The sequence below is a fragment of the Rhinatrema bivittatum genome, chromosome 7 (assembly GCF_901001135.1).
Source record: "Rhinatrema bivittatum chromosome 7, aRhiBiv1.1, whole genome shotgun sequence".
In the NCBI taxonomy this organism is placed as follows: Eukaryota; Metazoa; Chordata; class Amphibia; order Gymnophiona; family Rhinatrematidae; genus Rhinatrema; species Rhinatrema bivittatum.
The window spans coordinates 304411446-304427215 of NC_042621.1; the positions used below are offsets into that span (position 1 = coordinate 304411446).

Below are 15770 nucleotides of genomic sequence, written 5' to 3' on the forward strand. Positions count from 1 at the left end.
CCCTTTTGAACAGTGTAAAGAAAGAATTATCGAGTGCTGAACTCCCTGGCTATCAGGTTGAGCAAGGGAAGGTTCATAAGGCATGATGACCTTTTCCCTGTGGTAGGAGTGAGCTCAACTAATGGAGGAAATCGGCAAGGGAATTGACTACTGGATGAGATAAGTGAATACCACAATGAAGAAAAAACCTTCTCAATCTTAAGAACTCTGAGTAGTTCTTGCCCCTAACTGCAGATTGTGGAAAACAGAGAACGTAGATCTGACTCCCATGTTATCCAAAAAGAGGTCGGAGTGGATTTGTATTTGCTCTTTAGGCTGCAATCAACTATGCAGTCTTTTTGACATCTTCAATGTAAAAAGAATGAAGGATGACAGCTTGGAAGGGCATCCCATCTGTAGGATGGAAGACCAGGTGAATATGATCCATTACCAAGTCAAAACTCGGGGAAGGTCTATTCTGTGAAGGGAGGCCTTGCCATACATAAGCCACTGAGAAATTTGGCTGAGGGGCACAGACCCTATGTCCCCTTACTTGTTTTCATAGACTATATCTCCTCCTCCTTTTCATGAGATGGGAGAGTACTTATAGTGCAAACCAGAAAGGCTTGCAGTTACAGGAGATTCATAATAGACTAGGGTTCCTGAACAGAAGAAATGCGTGACACCAGATATGGGGGAAAACGGAAGAAAGCAGTCCCTGGATTAACAAGTCTAGCCTCCCATGAAGCGTACTGTTCATCATATAGAGTACTATATGTTCATCATATGTTCATCATATAGAGTACTGTTCATCATATAAGCATATAGAGAATATCTACAAGTACCTCACAACAATACTACCCAGCATATAACATTGAGAGATCGGGCCTTCTCCACAGCAGGTCCCCCACTATGGAACTCAATCCCCTTAGAATTACGACAGGAACCATGTCTTCCAACCTTCAGGAAGAGACTTAAAACATGGCTGTTCATGAAAGCATTTCCGGACCCTTAATGATTCACTTCCATCAAATGCAGCAACACTGAGCATCTTCTATTAAACTGAAACAGACAATACCAACCAATCACTACAAGGTTTTACTTCTTGTTAAACTTTTTATCTCTGCTCTAACTCTAATCCCAGTTAGAATAACCCCTGTTTTATTGTAACTTTTTCTTCTATGCACTTGTTATACTTTTGTAATGTATACTCTTACGTTTTAGCTATGTACGTTATAATGTATTGCTCACCCCTTGTTTTATGTAAACCGACATGATACGAACTTCCGTGAATGCCGGTATAGAAAAACACAAATAAATAAAATAAAATAAAATCATCAAGAAACCTATATAAAAATTGTAACAGGTGTGAGGTGACTGAATCCAGCAAGAGCTGATGGAGAGCTCTCAGTTGTAGGGAGCATAAGAGGCCCACAAGCTCCGCTGTTGCCATGTGGCTCAAAAGAAGTATCACTGAGTAGATATGAGGAGGAAGAAGATACCTTACTTCCTCAAAGCTATCCATGTCCAGAAGCGATAACATTTTAAGGATTAAGGGCTAAACAAGTTTAATAGATCTCAACCCCAGCCATTCACATCTAGGCAAGCAAAGATACACATTTTTCAATGTGCTTATTAACTTATTAATGCTATCAGCACCACTAATAAGTTAGTAAAGGTTTCTGAGCAACCGAAAAGCCAGAGGGGAGCACTCTGTTGGAGTATTCATGCAACTGCCTGCTTTGAAAACATACCGTGATGGAGCGAGGCACGTTCATCTTAAACTTCTCCCAGAACAATGTCATGAACAACCTTTGCAAAATGGGGATAGAACTCAACCGCAGTGTATCATTAAAGAAGAGAAGGATAGCGGAAGCAGAACCATGTGCTGACGCCCATTGGCAAAGGAACTACTTCTCATTCAGATGCAATTGGGGCATGCAAGGTGGTCCGAATGGGAGACCAAAAACTGATGATGCACTAGAAGAGGAAAGGTTAACAGCAACCACATCTTGTAACCGTGAGGACTCAGTTCTTCATGACTGTTCTGCAATCATTCAAGGAATAGTCGAAAACTATCTTTCATGGACAGATAAGTGCTTCGAGACCCTACAGAAACTGGGTCCAGGTGTACAATATCATTGGAGATGGGAATATCATCTGCTTACTGTTGCCATGCAAGCACTAGATGATGTGCTTGGAGAAGAGACAGCTGAGGGGGGATATGATAGAGGTATTTAAAATCATGAGAGGTCTAGAACAGGTAGATGTAATCGGTTATTTACTCTTTCGGATAGTAGAAAGACTAGGGGGCACTCCATGAAGTTAGCATGGGGCACATTTAAAACTAATCGGAGAAAGTTCTTTTTTACTCAACGCACAATTAAACTCTGGAATTTGTTGCCAGAGGATGTGGTTTGTGCAGTTAGTATAGCTGTGTTTAAAAAAGGATTGGATAAGTTCTTGGAGGAGAAGTCCATTACCTGCTATTAAGTTCACTTAGAGAATAGCCACTGCCATTAGCAATGGTTACATGGAATAGACTTAGTTTTTGGGTACTTGCCAGGTTCTTATGGCCTGGATTGGCCACTGTTGGAAACAGGATGCTGGGCTTGATGGACCCTTGGTCTGACCCAGTATGGCAAGTTCTTATGAGTAGCCATACAAACATTCCAAAGAGTGTTCTGGAGGAATTTGTCCTCCAAAACCTTTTTGCCACTATGATATTTACCATGCCATGCCCAAAATAGTGAGTAAACTACTGTGATAACAATGTCACTGCCATCCAGAATTCTAGCAGGAGAGATCTACTAACAGTGATGACAGCTCCTCTCCAGGAAATGTCTCTTTAGAAGTTAAGATTAGGGGACCATGGCCCCCCCAAAAAGATGACAAGTAAGAGAAACTTTGCTGATGTCAGAGGATGAAAAAAGGGGACGCCCATGGACATAATCTGTCATCTTGGACACAGAGTGTCAAGCAGATATGTATGGGCATTCAGAGTGTCGTCAGTGTAACAAGACTACCCCCCAGGAGAGGGATCCTTTCTATTGGGATGGCCCTGTACATCTGGAACAAGATCTTCTTGAGGCGCCCTGTGGCGGAGATTTCATCTGGGTTAATTACATTGGGAGATGGGTCCAGCATTCTTGAACTGGTAGCAACGACGAAACGGGGATCGAGTATGCCAATGGTGCAAATGCATCAAGCATGCCATGGTTAGCTATGTGCAGATGTATTGATGATGCAGGAGCATCGAGAGTAGAGAAGCTGAAGACACCCTGCTGGAGCAGATGCAAGAATGCACCAATGGTACAGATGCAGCTATGCCTTCAAGTGTACTGTAGATCTACAAGCATTGATGCTGCAGGTGGATGTTGTCAATGCACAGATTGTGCAAACGCAGCAAGCTGATAAAGATGCGCCAATGGGAACAAATGCCTCCTGTACCAAAGTTGTATTTTCACTTCTTCATAAATGAAAGTTAATGTGGACAAGTGCAAGGTGATGCATATAGGGAAAAATAACCCTTGCTGTAGTTACACGATGTTAGGTTCCATATTAGGAACTACCACCCAGGAAAAAGATCTAGGCGTCATAGTGGATAATACTTTAAAATTGTCGGCTCAGTGTGCTGCAGCAGTTAAAAAAGCAAACACAATTTTAGATAGGGGAGGAAGTGACGTCATCGCAGCAGATGGCAGCATAAACCTGAGCCTCTCTCCCTCCACTGCACAAATCTGCTAGCATCGAGCTCCCCCGAGGGAGATTTCTTTACTGAGAGCTCTCCCTAGCTTCGTGAACGACGGCAGATGTCGACTCGGCGTAAAACGCTGGATCTTAAAAAATATTCCTACAGTAAATTGGCGCTGGAAGGCGAGCCTCCGGGAGCCAATATGGCGGCGGCAACTGACGAAACCGCGGAACAGCTAGAAGTGGTTTTGGAGTCTCAGCCCGATGATACTGCAACTCCCTCGAAAGCGGACATGAAACACTGGTTCGAGGAAATAAAGGCTGAAATCGCAGCTAAAACGGCGGTGATTGTGACGTCTATAGAGGAGCTTAAGGAAGATGTCGCTGAACATGGCCGCCGCATATTCGAGGTTGAAACCAGGGCGGAGGCTAACAGCGCTGACATTAAAACAAACCAGGACACACTGCACTCAATGCACGAGGAGATGGAGCGAGTTAAAGAAAAACTGGAAGACCTTGAAAATAGGTCTCGGAGGCATAACCTCCGTTTTCGCGGCATCCCGGAGGGGCCTGAATTTTTGGACTGCGCCACAGTAGTAGCACAGATTAGTGCCATGCTCCTCCGCGACGGTGAGACAGCCAGGCCTGCAGACCAGGAACCGGAGGTAAAGATAGCCTGGGCACATCGGGTGTATGGCCCGAGAGTTAATAATATGCCGAAGGACATAATTGCATGTTACCACGACTATGCGCTCAAGGAGCGAGTAGCCAGCATAGCGCGCCGACAACTTACCTGGCAATGGCAGGGGCATGAGATTATGATTTTTATTGATCTCTCTCCCCTTACCATTCAGAAAAGGAGGGCCTTCAAACCGATTACTGACCTGTTACGCAAGGATAATATAAAATACCGGTGGCTATTCCCGTTTGGGATTAACTTTACAGTGAAAGGAGCAGAGCACCGGGTGAAAACGCCGGTGGCAGCTTCTCAGATTCTGCGGGAGGCGGGATACCCGGAGATAGCGGGCGTTTCGGACACTTCCCGACCGACGTACAGGAAGGAGGAGCCTCCGAGATGGCAGCGGGTGAATCGGGGAGACAAACGACTCCGCAGGCAACAGGATGCTACCTTGCAGACCTAGGATTCAGACGGGAAGGGAAGTCTGGCTTCTAAAGGGTTGATTCGCCTTTTGGCGCAAGGATCCTATCTCAGCAGGCTGGAGTGGTAACAACGCAAAAGGTTTTGTTCTTGCGTTTCGCCTTCTCCAGGATTTGAGACTGTTGATGTTTTGTCCATTATATATACCGTAGATAAGCTATTAATCACCGCAGGGTTACGCGGTATGGAATTGGGAGGGCTCTTGTGTGTGTAAGTATGGGGAGTTATGAATGTTAGGGATGTTTCAGCTTACGATTATATAAGGTGGAGGGGGGGGACTTACTGCTGGGATGATTGACTCCTCCCCAGATCAGGCAGCATGGCCCTGGGAAAGGGAACCAGCTGTGGGGGAGAGGGGAAAGCGGGAGGGGACTTTAGAGGGAAGCAATATACTGACGATACTGGGTGAGGAGACTGAATGGGAGGACAGGTTTTACAGTACAGCCTGCTCTAGAGAAAGGCAGAGGTTACCTGATGTATCCGGGGGGCCCTTTATTCAGTATATCCTTTATTCATGATAACTCTAAATATCATGTCCCTTAATGTTAAGGGACTGAACACGCCACTGAAGAGGCAGTCTCTTTTTGCTGACATGGCTCATCATAATATTGCAATCGCCCTAGTGCAGGAAATGCATTTGAAAAAGAGGTACGAACGTTTACTTCAGAATCCCAATTACCCGAGACAGTACTGGGCGGCTAGACCTCTTGCCCACAAATATCTAGGGGTGGGCATATTATTGCATAAGGATTTGATATACGAAGAAATTTCACTCCATGCAGATCCCGGGGGCAGATACCTCCTATTGGTAATGGATATAGGTGGAGAAAAATATTCCTTGCTAAGCTCTTATGCACCAAACACTGAGCAGGGTGCTTATTTGGAGGATCTGTCCCAGATGATAGATTGTTGGGCTGAAGGTCACATACTTTAACGTGACGGTTGATCCCCGACTGGATAATTCACATGGCAGCGGCCTGACCAGGAGACCTGACCGCCAAGCCTTTCGCCGGTTCATGAAGCGGCATGGTCTTCTTGATACTTGGCAGACATGGCACCCCAGAGATAGAAACTATACATTTTTTTCCAGGGCCCATAATACCTATTCTAGAATAGATTATCTCCTGGTTGATAGAGGTTGTGCAAATCAGGTTGTTCGCCCGTTCCTGGGCCCTATAACGTGGTCCGACCATGGCCCCGTATTAATGCAATTTAATGTTTCAGGGTATGATAAAGGACAGCGGTATTGGAGGCTGAATGACAGCCTCCTAGAAGATGAGGACTTCAGTTTACAAGTACACTCGGACATCCAGGAATACTGGATGATCAATGATTCCCCTACGATATCGCCTGTTATATTGTGGGATTGCTTAAAAGCCGTCCTCCGAGGGAAATTTATAGCCCGAGGGGCCTACATGAAGAGATGTAGACTGAGGGATAAGGCAGACACAATTCTGCATCTGCAGCGCCTGGGGCAAGAACATATGGCGACGGGGGATAGTCGCTTACTTGCAAAAATGGATAGCTTACGGCATCACCTAGCAGATATTGAGGCGGCTCAGATAGCTTACCGCCTAGATTGCATCAAACAGGCATATTATGAGGGGGGAAACAAGGCGGGTAGACAATTGGCCCGGAAACTGAAAGTTCACCACACTCAGAATCATATTGTTAAATTGAAAGATGAGAATGGGGAACTCTTAACTTCTAATACTGCAATTAGGGAGCGCTTTACAAGATTCTATGCGGACCTGTATGCCCCCCAGGCAGCAATCTCTCAGGCCGAGATTGACGACTATTTACAGGACGCCCAGCTACCGCAGATCACAGCTGACGCCCAAGTTTTTCTTACAAGAGATATCACTGCAGCAGAGGTCACATGGGCCATTAAATCGCTGAAAGTGGGCAAGTCGCCGGGTCTCGATGGCCTCACGGCAACATTTTATAAGAAATTCGCCACCCTGGTAGTGCCCCCGTTGGTTCGTCTATTTAATTCCCTTCAGGGAACGGGGACGCTGTCACAGGAGGATAATATGGCTGGAGTGACTCTTATTGCCAAGCCTGGGCGGGACCCAACGCTCTGCGGTTCATACCGTCCCATCTCTTTAATTAACATAGATCTGAAACTTCTGGCTAAAATATTAGCCAACCGGCTTAATGTTTCTCTCCCTGGCCTGGTTCACCCGGACCAATCTGGCTTCATTCCTGGCCGCATGGCGTCCGATAATGTTCGCAAAACCGTTGCAGCTATGGAGTGGGCTCGATCTCAGCGCATTCCTTTGCTGCTGCTAGCCTTAGATGCCGAAAAGGCTTTTGATTATGTGCATTGGCCTTTTTTGTTTCACACCCTGAGTAGGTTTAATCTAGGCGATAAATTTGTCAAGTGGATCCAAAAATTATATGAGGCACCCTCGGCGTGTTTAAAGATCAATGGCGGGTACTCCCCGCCGTTTACAGTGGGGCGTGGGACCAGACAGGGGTGTCCACTCTCTCCATTGCTTTTTGCCCTCTTTTTGGAACCTTTTACCCACCGCATTCGAAATAATAATTTGATACGGGGAATCACGGTGGGAGAATTCTCCTCCAAACTGTCTCTCTTTGCAGATGACATTTTGTTTACTGTAACTGAACCCCAGCAGTCCTTGGCGGCCATAACAGAGGAGATAGCAGCTTTTAGTAGGGTGTCCGGATTTTCCATTAATTGGGATAAGTCTGAAATACTGAAAGTCCACTTGAACCCTGAGTTGGAAGCTCAGCTGAAACAGAGGTTCCCTTTTAAATGGGCCCATAACCAACTCAAATATTTAGGGGTGTACTTAGGCTCAGGGGGGGACTTGCTACAGCTGAATTTTATACCATTAATGACTAAAATATATAAGGACCTTGAGGAATGGGATAGGTATCATATCTCCTGGCTTGGTCGGTACTTAAGATGAATATTATGCCTCGAATTCTGTATCTGTTGCAAACTCTGCCGTTGGTTATTCCTACCCCTCTATTGGATAAATGGCAAAAGAGATTAAATAAATATTTATGGAAGGGGAGAAGGCCTAGAATAGCTAAAGCAACATTGTATATGCCCAGTTACAGGGGCGGCCTGGGTATGCCTAATCTCAGTCGATATCAAGGTGCCGCTCAGTTGAAAGCGGCGGTAGACTGGCACAATACTACCAACATGAAGCCGTGGGTACAATTGGAACAGGCGATGATGGGCACTCTCCCCCTTTCCGCTTTATTATGGCAGCCTGGGGAAACCTGGACTCCGAAAAGGAGCATTCCCGAGACAGTGCGGGTTACACTAGCAATGTGGGGGAGGTGGAAGAAAGTCTTAGTGGGTACCCAAACTTTTTTCCATAGCACACATTTATTTCATCACAAGGCGTTCCAACCGGCCAGCCATCCCTTAGTGTTTAAACACTGGCTCATATGTGGAATATCCCAGTGGGCTCATATTTGGGCCCCAGGTGGGCTGCTACCGTTTTCTACATTATGCACTCAGTATCAGTTGGGGGCGGCTGATCTGTTTAAATATTTGCAACTCAGACATTTCTTTCTCAGTAAAAAGATTCAATCCGAGTTAGACCGGGGAATTTCCTCTTTTGAAAGTATGTGTAGACATGCTAGCCAGGTTACTAAACATATTTCTAATCTATATGGCTTACTCAGTGGAGACTTTGATATGAAGGCATCCCATATAAAAGCCTGGCAGTCAGATTTACAATGTGACTGGACACGGGAGGACTGGCTGCGGACTTTCCAGACTATGCGGAAGGGATTGATCTCCGCTCTACACATTGAAAATGGTTACAAATTGTTTTTCCGTTGGTACATGACCCCAGCCTCTATACAACATTTCTCGCCGTCTTCCCTGGGGCTTTGTTGGAAACTGTGCCAAGAGAGAGGCACTTTCTTCCATGTTTGGTGGCAGTGTCCCAAAATCCAACAGTTATGGAGGACAGTATCGACCTGGATTTCTACAATTCTGGGCCTGACCATACTACTTACGCCGGCGCAAGCTCTGTTGCATGAGGATATGAAGGACAGACCGAAATCTCATAATTATTTTATCAAATATGTGGTGACGGCTACGAGATGCGCCATAGCACGCAGTTGGAAGGACCCGCGAGTGCCCACTTTATCAACGGTGCAAGAGCTGGTCATGACTATGCACACCTTGGGGAAGATAACGGCTTACAGGAAAAAGTCGGTACAAAATTTCTATCAGGTTTGGGGCAGATATGAACAATGGCTCACCACCCTTAAGGACTAACTCTGGTTCGTGCTCGTAGGCCGGAGACCTGGAGCCGGAGGTTTTCTGGAGACTGGATTAGAGTGACCATGGACTCAGAGTTTTGGGGGACCCTCGTACTTATTGGGGCAACGGGGGCGGACATGTTACTCTGTCCTTCGTCCTCTGTATCAGCTCTCATAATGTATAATGTATAATGTATATGTCACTTACCCAGTATGCTAATAGTTTCTGTTTGATGCTACCCATAGGGGGGGAGGGGGGTGCCCAGTGGGTATAGATCTCTACATCATGGCATTTAATACTGTTGAACAATTGCAAGCATCTGTTAAGATTGTTTATCGAGTTTATTGCAATTTTGTATTTTTGTTACGTGCCAATAAACGCTATTAAATAAAAAAAAAAAAAAAAAAAAAAGCAAACACAATTTTAGGAATTATTATGAATGGAATGGTTAATAAAATGGAAAATGTCATAATGCCTCTGTATCGCTCCATGGTGAGACTGCACCTTGAATACTGTGTACAATTCTGGTCGCCGCATCTCAAAAAAGATATAGTTGCGATGGAGAAGGTACAGAGAAGGGCAACCAAAATGATAAAGGGGATGGAACAGCTCCCCTATGAGGAAAGGCTGAAGAGGTTAGGGCTGTTCAGCTTGGAGAAGAGACGGCTGAGGGGGGATATGATAGAGGTCTTTAAAATCATGAGAGGTCTTGAACAAGTAGATGTGACTCGGTTATTTACACTTTTGAATAATAGAAGGACTAGGGGGCACTCCATGAAGTTAGCATGGGGCACATTTAAAACTAATCGGAGAAAGTTCTTTTTCACTCAATGCACAATAAAGCTCTGGAATTTGTTGCCAGAGGATGTGGTTAGTGCAGCTGGGTTCAAAAAAGGTTTGTATAAGTTCTTGGAGAAGTCCATTAACGGCTTTAATCAAGTTTACTTAGGGAATAGCCACTGCTATTAATTGCATCAGTAGCATGGGATCTTCTTAGTGTTTGGGTACTTGCCAGGTTCTTATGGCCTGGATTGGCCACTGTTGGAAACAGGATGCTGGGCTTGATGGACCCTTGGTCTGACCCAGCATGGCAATTTCTTATGTTCTTATGATGCATAGCCTGTACTACTCAAACCCGAGCTTTCGGCCTGGTGCACCGGATTGGGAGTTTTTGAGGAACTTCTGCTCAGCTCTTTTCCCAGCAAGGCAGGTAATGCTGCACTGCAAGAGGAGGTCAGACGGTGGCTTCTACGAGACTTGCACAATTCCTACATTGCATAGGCTCGGTCCGTTCCAAAGTATCGGCACAGTTTCATGCAGGACACCACTTTTCTCACAAATATAGTTTTTCAAATCACTCACCATGGATTCTTCTTGCCAAACATTTTTCATTTTCTTCCTCAAAAGTAAACTATCCTTAGAAATAGGAACACCAAGATCCTTCATTTTCTTGAGACCAGTCTCTCTACAGTCAATCCTATGTTTATTACTTGGAATGTGTTCACCATCAGCTTTACTCTGAGTTTTTAGTTCTTGAATCTGTCCCACAAACTGAGAAATCTGACCCGAGAGCTGTTTTCCCACGGAGGTGATAGTTTTGCATAATTCTTCCAAGGTAATCTCCGATGGTCTTGCCACTACCAAAGAGAAAAATTACTTAGGAGAAAAGTTTTCAGTCCCTGTATTCTCAAAGGGTTTATTCACTGCAAACCCTCCCTTGAGTCTGGCCCAAGCTTCTCCCCAGGGTTGCTCCTTCCCACATTCGGAGCGGTGCACAAGGTTAGCGGACACCACAGGGTTAGCAGTCCACAAGGTTAGCGTCATCCAGCCATGCCGGATGGAATTATCTGAATTGGCTTTGACAAAAAAATGTTTTCGTTTTGAGACAACCTAGTATCAACAGGTTAAGGGCACGGCCATGGATGCCACCATGGCCCCTAGTTTAGCATGTCTATATGTGGCTAAATATGAGGAGACATATTTACCCTTCTGAATGGTTTAAGTTTCTACACTTGTGGATTAGATTTAATCGATGACATTTTCCTAATTTGGGTTGGATCAGATGTGCAATTTTACATGTTCTTTGACTGGTTAAATCAGTGTAACACTCATTTACAGTTTTGTTTTAATATTCATCCCTCTCAAATAGCTTTCTTGGATATCCTTGTATCCATTGATAATTCTAAATTCTCAACCACCATCTTTAGGAAAGAAACGGAGCGTAACACTTTGCTCAGGTTTGACAGCCTTCATCCTAGAGCCCTCAAGCAGAATATACCCACTGGCCAATTTCTGTTCTTCAAAGCCAGACTTCATTTCTAAAGCTAAGGAGATGGGGTCTCGGCTTCAAGCAAGGGGGTACCCATCTAAGTGATAAAGCAAGCATTTAAACGAGCTTTGTTAATAGGGACCTATTGCTTTGGCCACAAAACCAGAGTTTAGATATTACAACAAATTGTATATTGCCATTTCCCCCTTTAAGCAATCTTGTAACTCGTATTATACGTTAACATTGGCAATGGTTATCCCTTCAGGACATATTTCGAGGTTCATTACGCTTTACATACCGGATAGGCACCAATTTGTGAGACATGCTGGCACAGTCTGATTTGAATACAACACGGACACTTCATCAGGGTATTGGAGAACATAAACCTTGTGGCCAGTGCTCCGTATGCCCACACACAAGTGCTATATCATCTTTTGAACACCCTAGTTCTGGTAAAAAATGCATATTAAGGAATTTCTCTGACAAATTCAGAAGGGGTTATTTATATAATTCGATGCCCGTGTCAGAAATTATATGTAGGGAAAACTGTAAGGAAGATAAAGACTAGGATCATTGAACACAAATCCAACATTAAGCATTTACGTGAAAATGCACCACTGATGGACCATTGGGTCCAGTTTTCACATACTGTGTCTGATCTGTACTTTTTTATTTTAGAAGTTCCCACTTGTCCGAATCGCGGAGGCAATTTTTCAGAATTTCTGATTCGTAAAGAACAGAAATGGATATACACATTAAACACTGTCCCACCGCATGGACTCAACAAGAAACTAGAATGGACTCATTTTACCTGACTTTGATTGGATTCTGATTGGACGTTCCCCTGTGTGCTGACTGGTCCGTTGGTTTGGGCGCCTTTTTAGTTAATGTTAAAAACCTTCTCGTAGAACTGATGTACGCACTCCCTGAAAAATGTCTATGAAGTGATATTACGGTATGTAACACGTTTGGCTTTATAATTTGAAGTTATAAGATGGGTCGGTATTGTAGCCCATTCTCATGTTTTGCTTTCAGACCTGTTAATAAAAATTGTCTGTCCATCCCGACGCAGCCTCGGCGAAACACGGGTCCATGTCGGGGGACCCTCTGGAGTAATATTTATGATAACAGTGGAGTTGCCATATGCATATGAATAAAAAGATGTATTCTGAATACTCAATGGACTATGTAACGTTGAATTAAAGAGATTTGGCCATTAAACTAACAGGCTCTGCTCAGAAATTCCTCTAGATTAGCAGAAAAGCAGTGACCCCTAAATAGCAAAGGTCCCCAGTACTGCCACTCACTGCACTCGTTACACGGCTTCACCCCTTCGTGCATCCCGAGTCAGCCCCACTCTTAATGGGGAGGAGGAAGACTCCTTACCTGTAAATCTGTTCATAGGAGATCGGGATGTAGTCACCAGGATTCTGGGTTAAAAGCTGATCAATGGCACTGTCCAACTTTGGCCAATATGTGCTCTTGTAATCTTCTACGGTTATAACGTTCATTACTACAGAAAAAACAGAAGCAGATCAAGTTGGTTCGGAATACGCAGAGGATGAGAGATCAGGGCTTGTAAATCAGATTAATTCCACGTACACAGCAGCTGCTGGCATTGTGCTCCCAGTGGTACTCAACGTATTTAAATTGAGCATCCCAAGAATGCCTAAGGCAGGGCTGCCACTAAAATCACCTCTCCTCCCAACCTTCAATCTGTAAAAGATTCTCCCTCCCATGATTGTTTAATAAAGCTGAGAATGCCCAGGCTTCAATGTCCTGCTGACTAGAAGCAGCTCCCTTCTACGGTATGGCGGGGTCATGGCCCTCTATGACCCAATGTCAGGCATAGCTCCCCTTTAATAAAACGGGCCTGCCTAGAGAGTTCCGGCAGGCCCCTTTCAATAAAAAGGGCCTGCCTAGAGAGTTCCGGCAGGCCCCTTTCAATAAAAAGGGCCTGCCTAGAGAGTTCCGGCAGGCCCCTTTCAATAAAAAGGGCCTTTCTAGAGAGTTCCGGCAGGCCCCTTTCAATAAAACGGGCCTGCCTAGAGAGTTCTGGCAGGCCCCTTTCAATAAAAAGGGCCTGTCTAGAGAGTTCCGGCAGGCCCCTTTCAATAAAAAGGGCCTGCCTAGAGAGTTCCGGCAGGCCCCTTTCAATAAAAAGGGCCTGCCTAGAGAGTTCCGGCAGGCCCCTTTCAATAAAAAGGGCCTGTCTAGAGAGTTCCGGCAGGCCCCTTTCAATAAAAAGGGCCTGTCTAGAGAGTTCCGGCAGGCCCCTTTCAATAAAAAGGGCTGTCTAGAGAGTTCCGGCAGGCCCCTTTCAATAAAAAGGGCCTGCCTAGAGAGTTCCGGCAGGCCCCTTTCAATAAAAAGGGCCTGCCTAGAGAGTTCCGGCAGGCCCCTTTCAATAAAAAGGGCCTGCCTAGAGAGTTCCGGCAGGCCCCTTTCAATAAAAAGGGCCTGCCTAGAGAGTTCCGGCAGGCCCCTTTCAATAAAAAGGGCCTGCCTAGAGAGTTCCCCCAGGCCCCTTTCAATAAAAAGGGCCTGCCTAGAGAGTTCCGGCAGGCCCCTTTCAATAAAAAGGGCCTGCCTAGAGAGTTCCGGCAGGCCCCTTTCAATAAAAAGGGCCTGCCTAGAGAGTTCCGGCAGGCCCCTTTCAATAAAAAGGGCCTTTCTAGAGAGTTCCGGCAGGCCCCTTTCAATAAAAAGGGCCTTTCTAGAGAGTTCCGGCAGGCCCCTTTCAATAAAACGGGCCTGCCTAGAGAGTTCCAGCATGCCCCTTTGCTGCTACACATCTATTTCCCCTCAAATCCAAACAAGATTTTGTCAAAACATGAGATCATGCTCTAGGATTTGATTTTTATTTGAACACTTTGGGGACATTTGTTTTCACTCTCCCCCCACCCACTCCCTCATTGCATTTGGCCCCATAACTTTGTCTAATTTTAGGTTTGCTAAGACCATGCAATCCTCTGTTCCGTAAATGCTGTGGCCATGTACTCCACTACCAGATAAGAACATAAGCTTACCCTACTGGGTCAGACCAAGGGTCCATCAAGCCCAGCATCCTGTTTCCAACAGTGGCCAATCCAGGCTACAAGTACCTGGAACGATCCCAAGGGGTAGAGAGATTCCAAGCTGCTTATCCCAGGGATAAGAAGTGGATTTCTTCAACTCTACCGTAATAATGGTTAATGGACTTTTCCTCCAGAAACTTGTCCAAACTTTTTATAAATGCAGCTACACTAAGAGCCTTCACCACATCCTCTGACAATGAATTAGAGTTTAATTATGTGTTGAGTAAAAATATTTTTTTTTATTAAATTTTAAATGTAGTACCCAGTAACTTCATTGTGTGTCCCCTGGTCTTTGTACTTTTTGAAAGAGTAAACAACTGATTAAAGTTTACTTGTTCCACTCTGCTCATTTTAAAGACCTCTATCATATCCCCCCTCAGCCGTCTCTTCTCCAAGCTGAACAGCCCTAACCTCTTCAGCCTTTCCTCACGGGGGAATCCTTCCATCCCCTTTATCACACAGCCCTTTCACCTAACTGTGCTGCTCCTCCAGTCCCTACCTTGGGGAACACAACGGTGAGTTTTAAGGCCCGCGCGCACATGTGTGTGTGTTTGCCGGCTCGTGCACATGGACGTGGCAATTTTATAAAATATGTGCGTATACGCGAGTACGATTTTATACCGACGCGCGCATGTGTGTGCAAATGCCACGTCGATCGCGTAAGCGGGGGGGATTTCAGTAGATATGCGTGCCGACGCAATGACCGTTTCCCCAGTGCGCCCCAGTAAAGGGCAGGACTTCCTAAATGCCCTGGCTAACCTGAATCCCTTTTACCTTGAAACCCCGCTGAGTAGCCTACTTTTTGTTATTACTTTCTCGCCGTCCATAGCAGAAGTAAAGTTACGTGGCTGGGCCCCGGCGCGTGCACGTAAATATTTACGCACAGACTTCATGTTACAGACTCCACCCCTTCTCTTAACCTTTTGGTTTGTGCGCGTGCCAGGAGATGCCTGCATACGCGTGCGGTGTTTGAAGTCCACGGCCGTGTAGCACTTTTAAAATCGGCTAGTTAGTGTGTCCGCCTTTACCTCATCACCCAGCGCTCTTCCTCTTTCAGGCTCCCGATCCCACCTCGAGCCTTCTCCGGATCTTCTTCCCTGGGCCCCTCTCGTGGCTCCCTTCCCTTGTATCTGCTCAGTGCTAACCTTCCTGTGCTTACTTTCTCAGTCACCTCCTCTGAAATCAGATTGTTCTCCTTTTATTTACTTCCCTGACCACCCTTCCTTTCAGATTAGCCTACTACGGTTGTACTACACAAAGATTTCACCTCCGTCTTTAACAAAACGGGGACTCTTGACATCCAGGACCCTGACCCTAGTGCAACTCTTCTCTGCCTTT

General features: G+C 45.4%; 1 protein-coding gene across 5 annotated transcripts in view; it reads right to left on the reverse strand.

Moving 5' to 3' along the window:
• Nucleotides 1-15770, reverse strand: part of CACUL1 (CDK2 associated cullin domain 1) — a 200716-nt gene that overhangs the window by 173137 nt on the left and 11809 nt on the right. For all 5 annotated transcript variants that reach the window (XM_029610503.1, XM_029610500.1, XM_029610502.1 and 2 more), the window contains exon 2: nt 12742-12868. In XM_029610503.1, coding sequence (XP_029466363.1) covers nt 12742-12868 — 127 coding nt within the window. The remainder of the gene's footprint in view (nt 1-12741; nt 12869-15770) is intronic.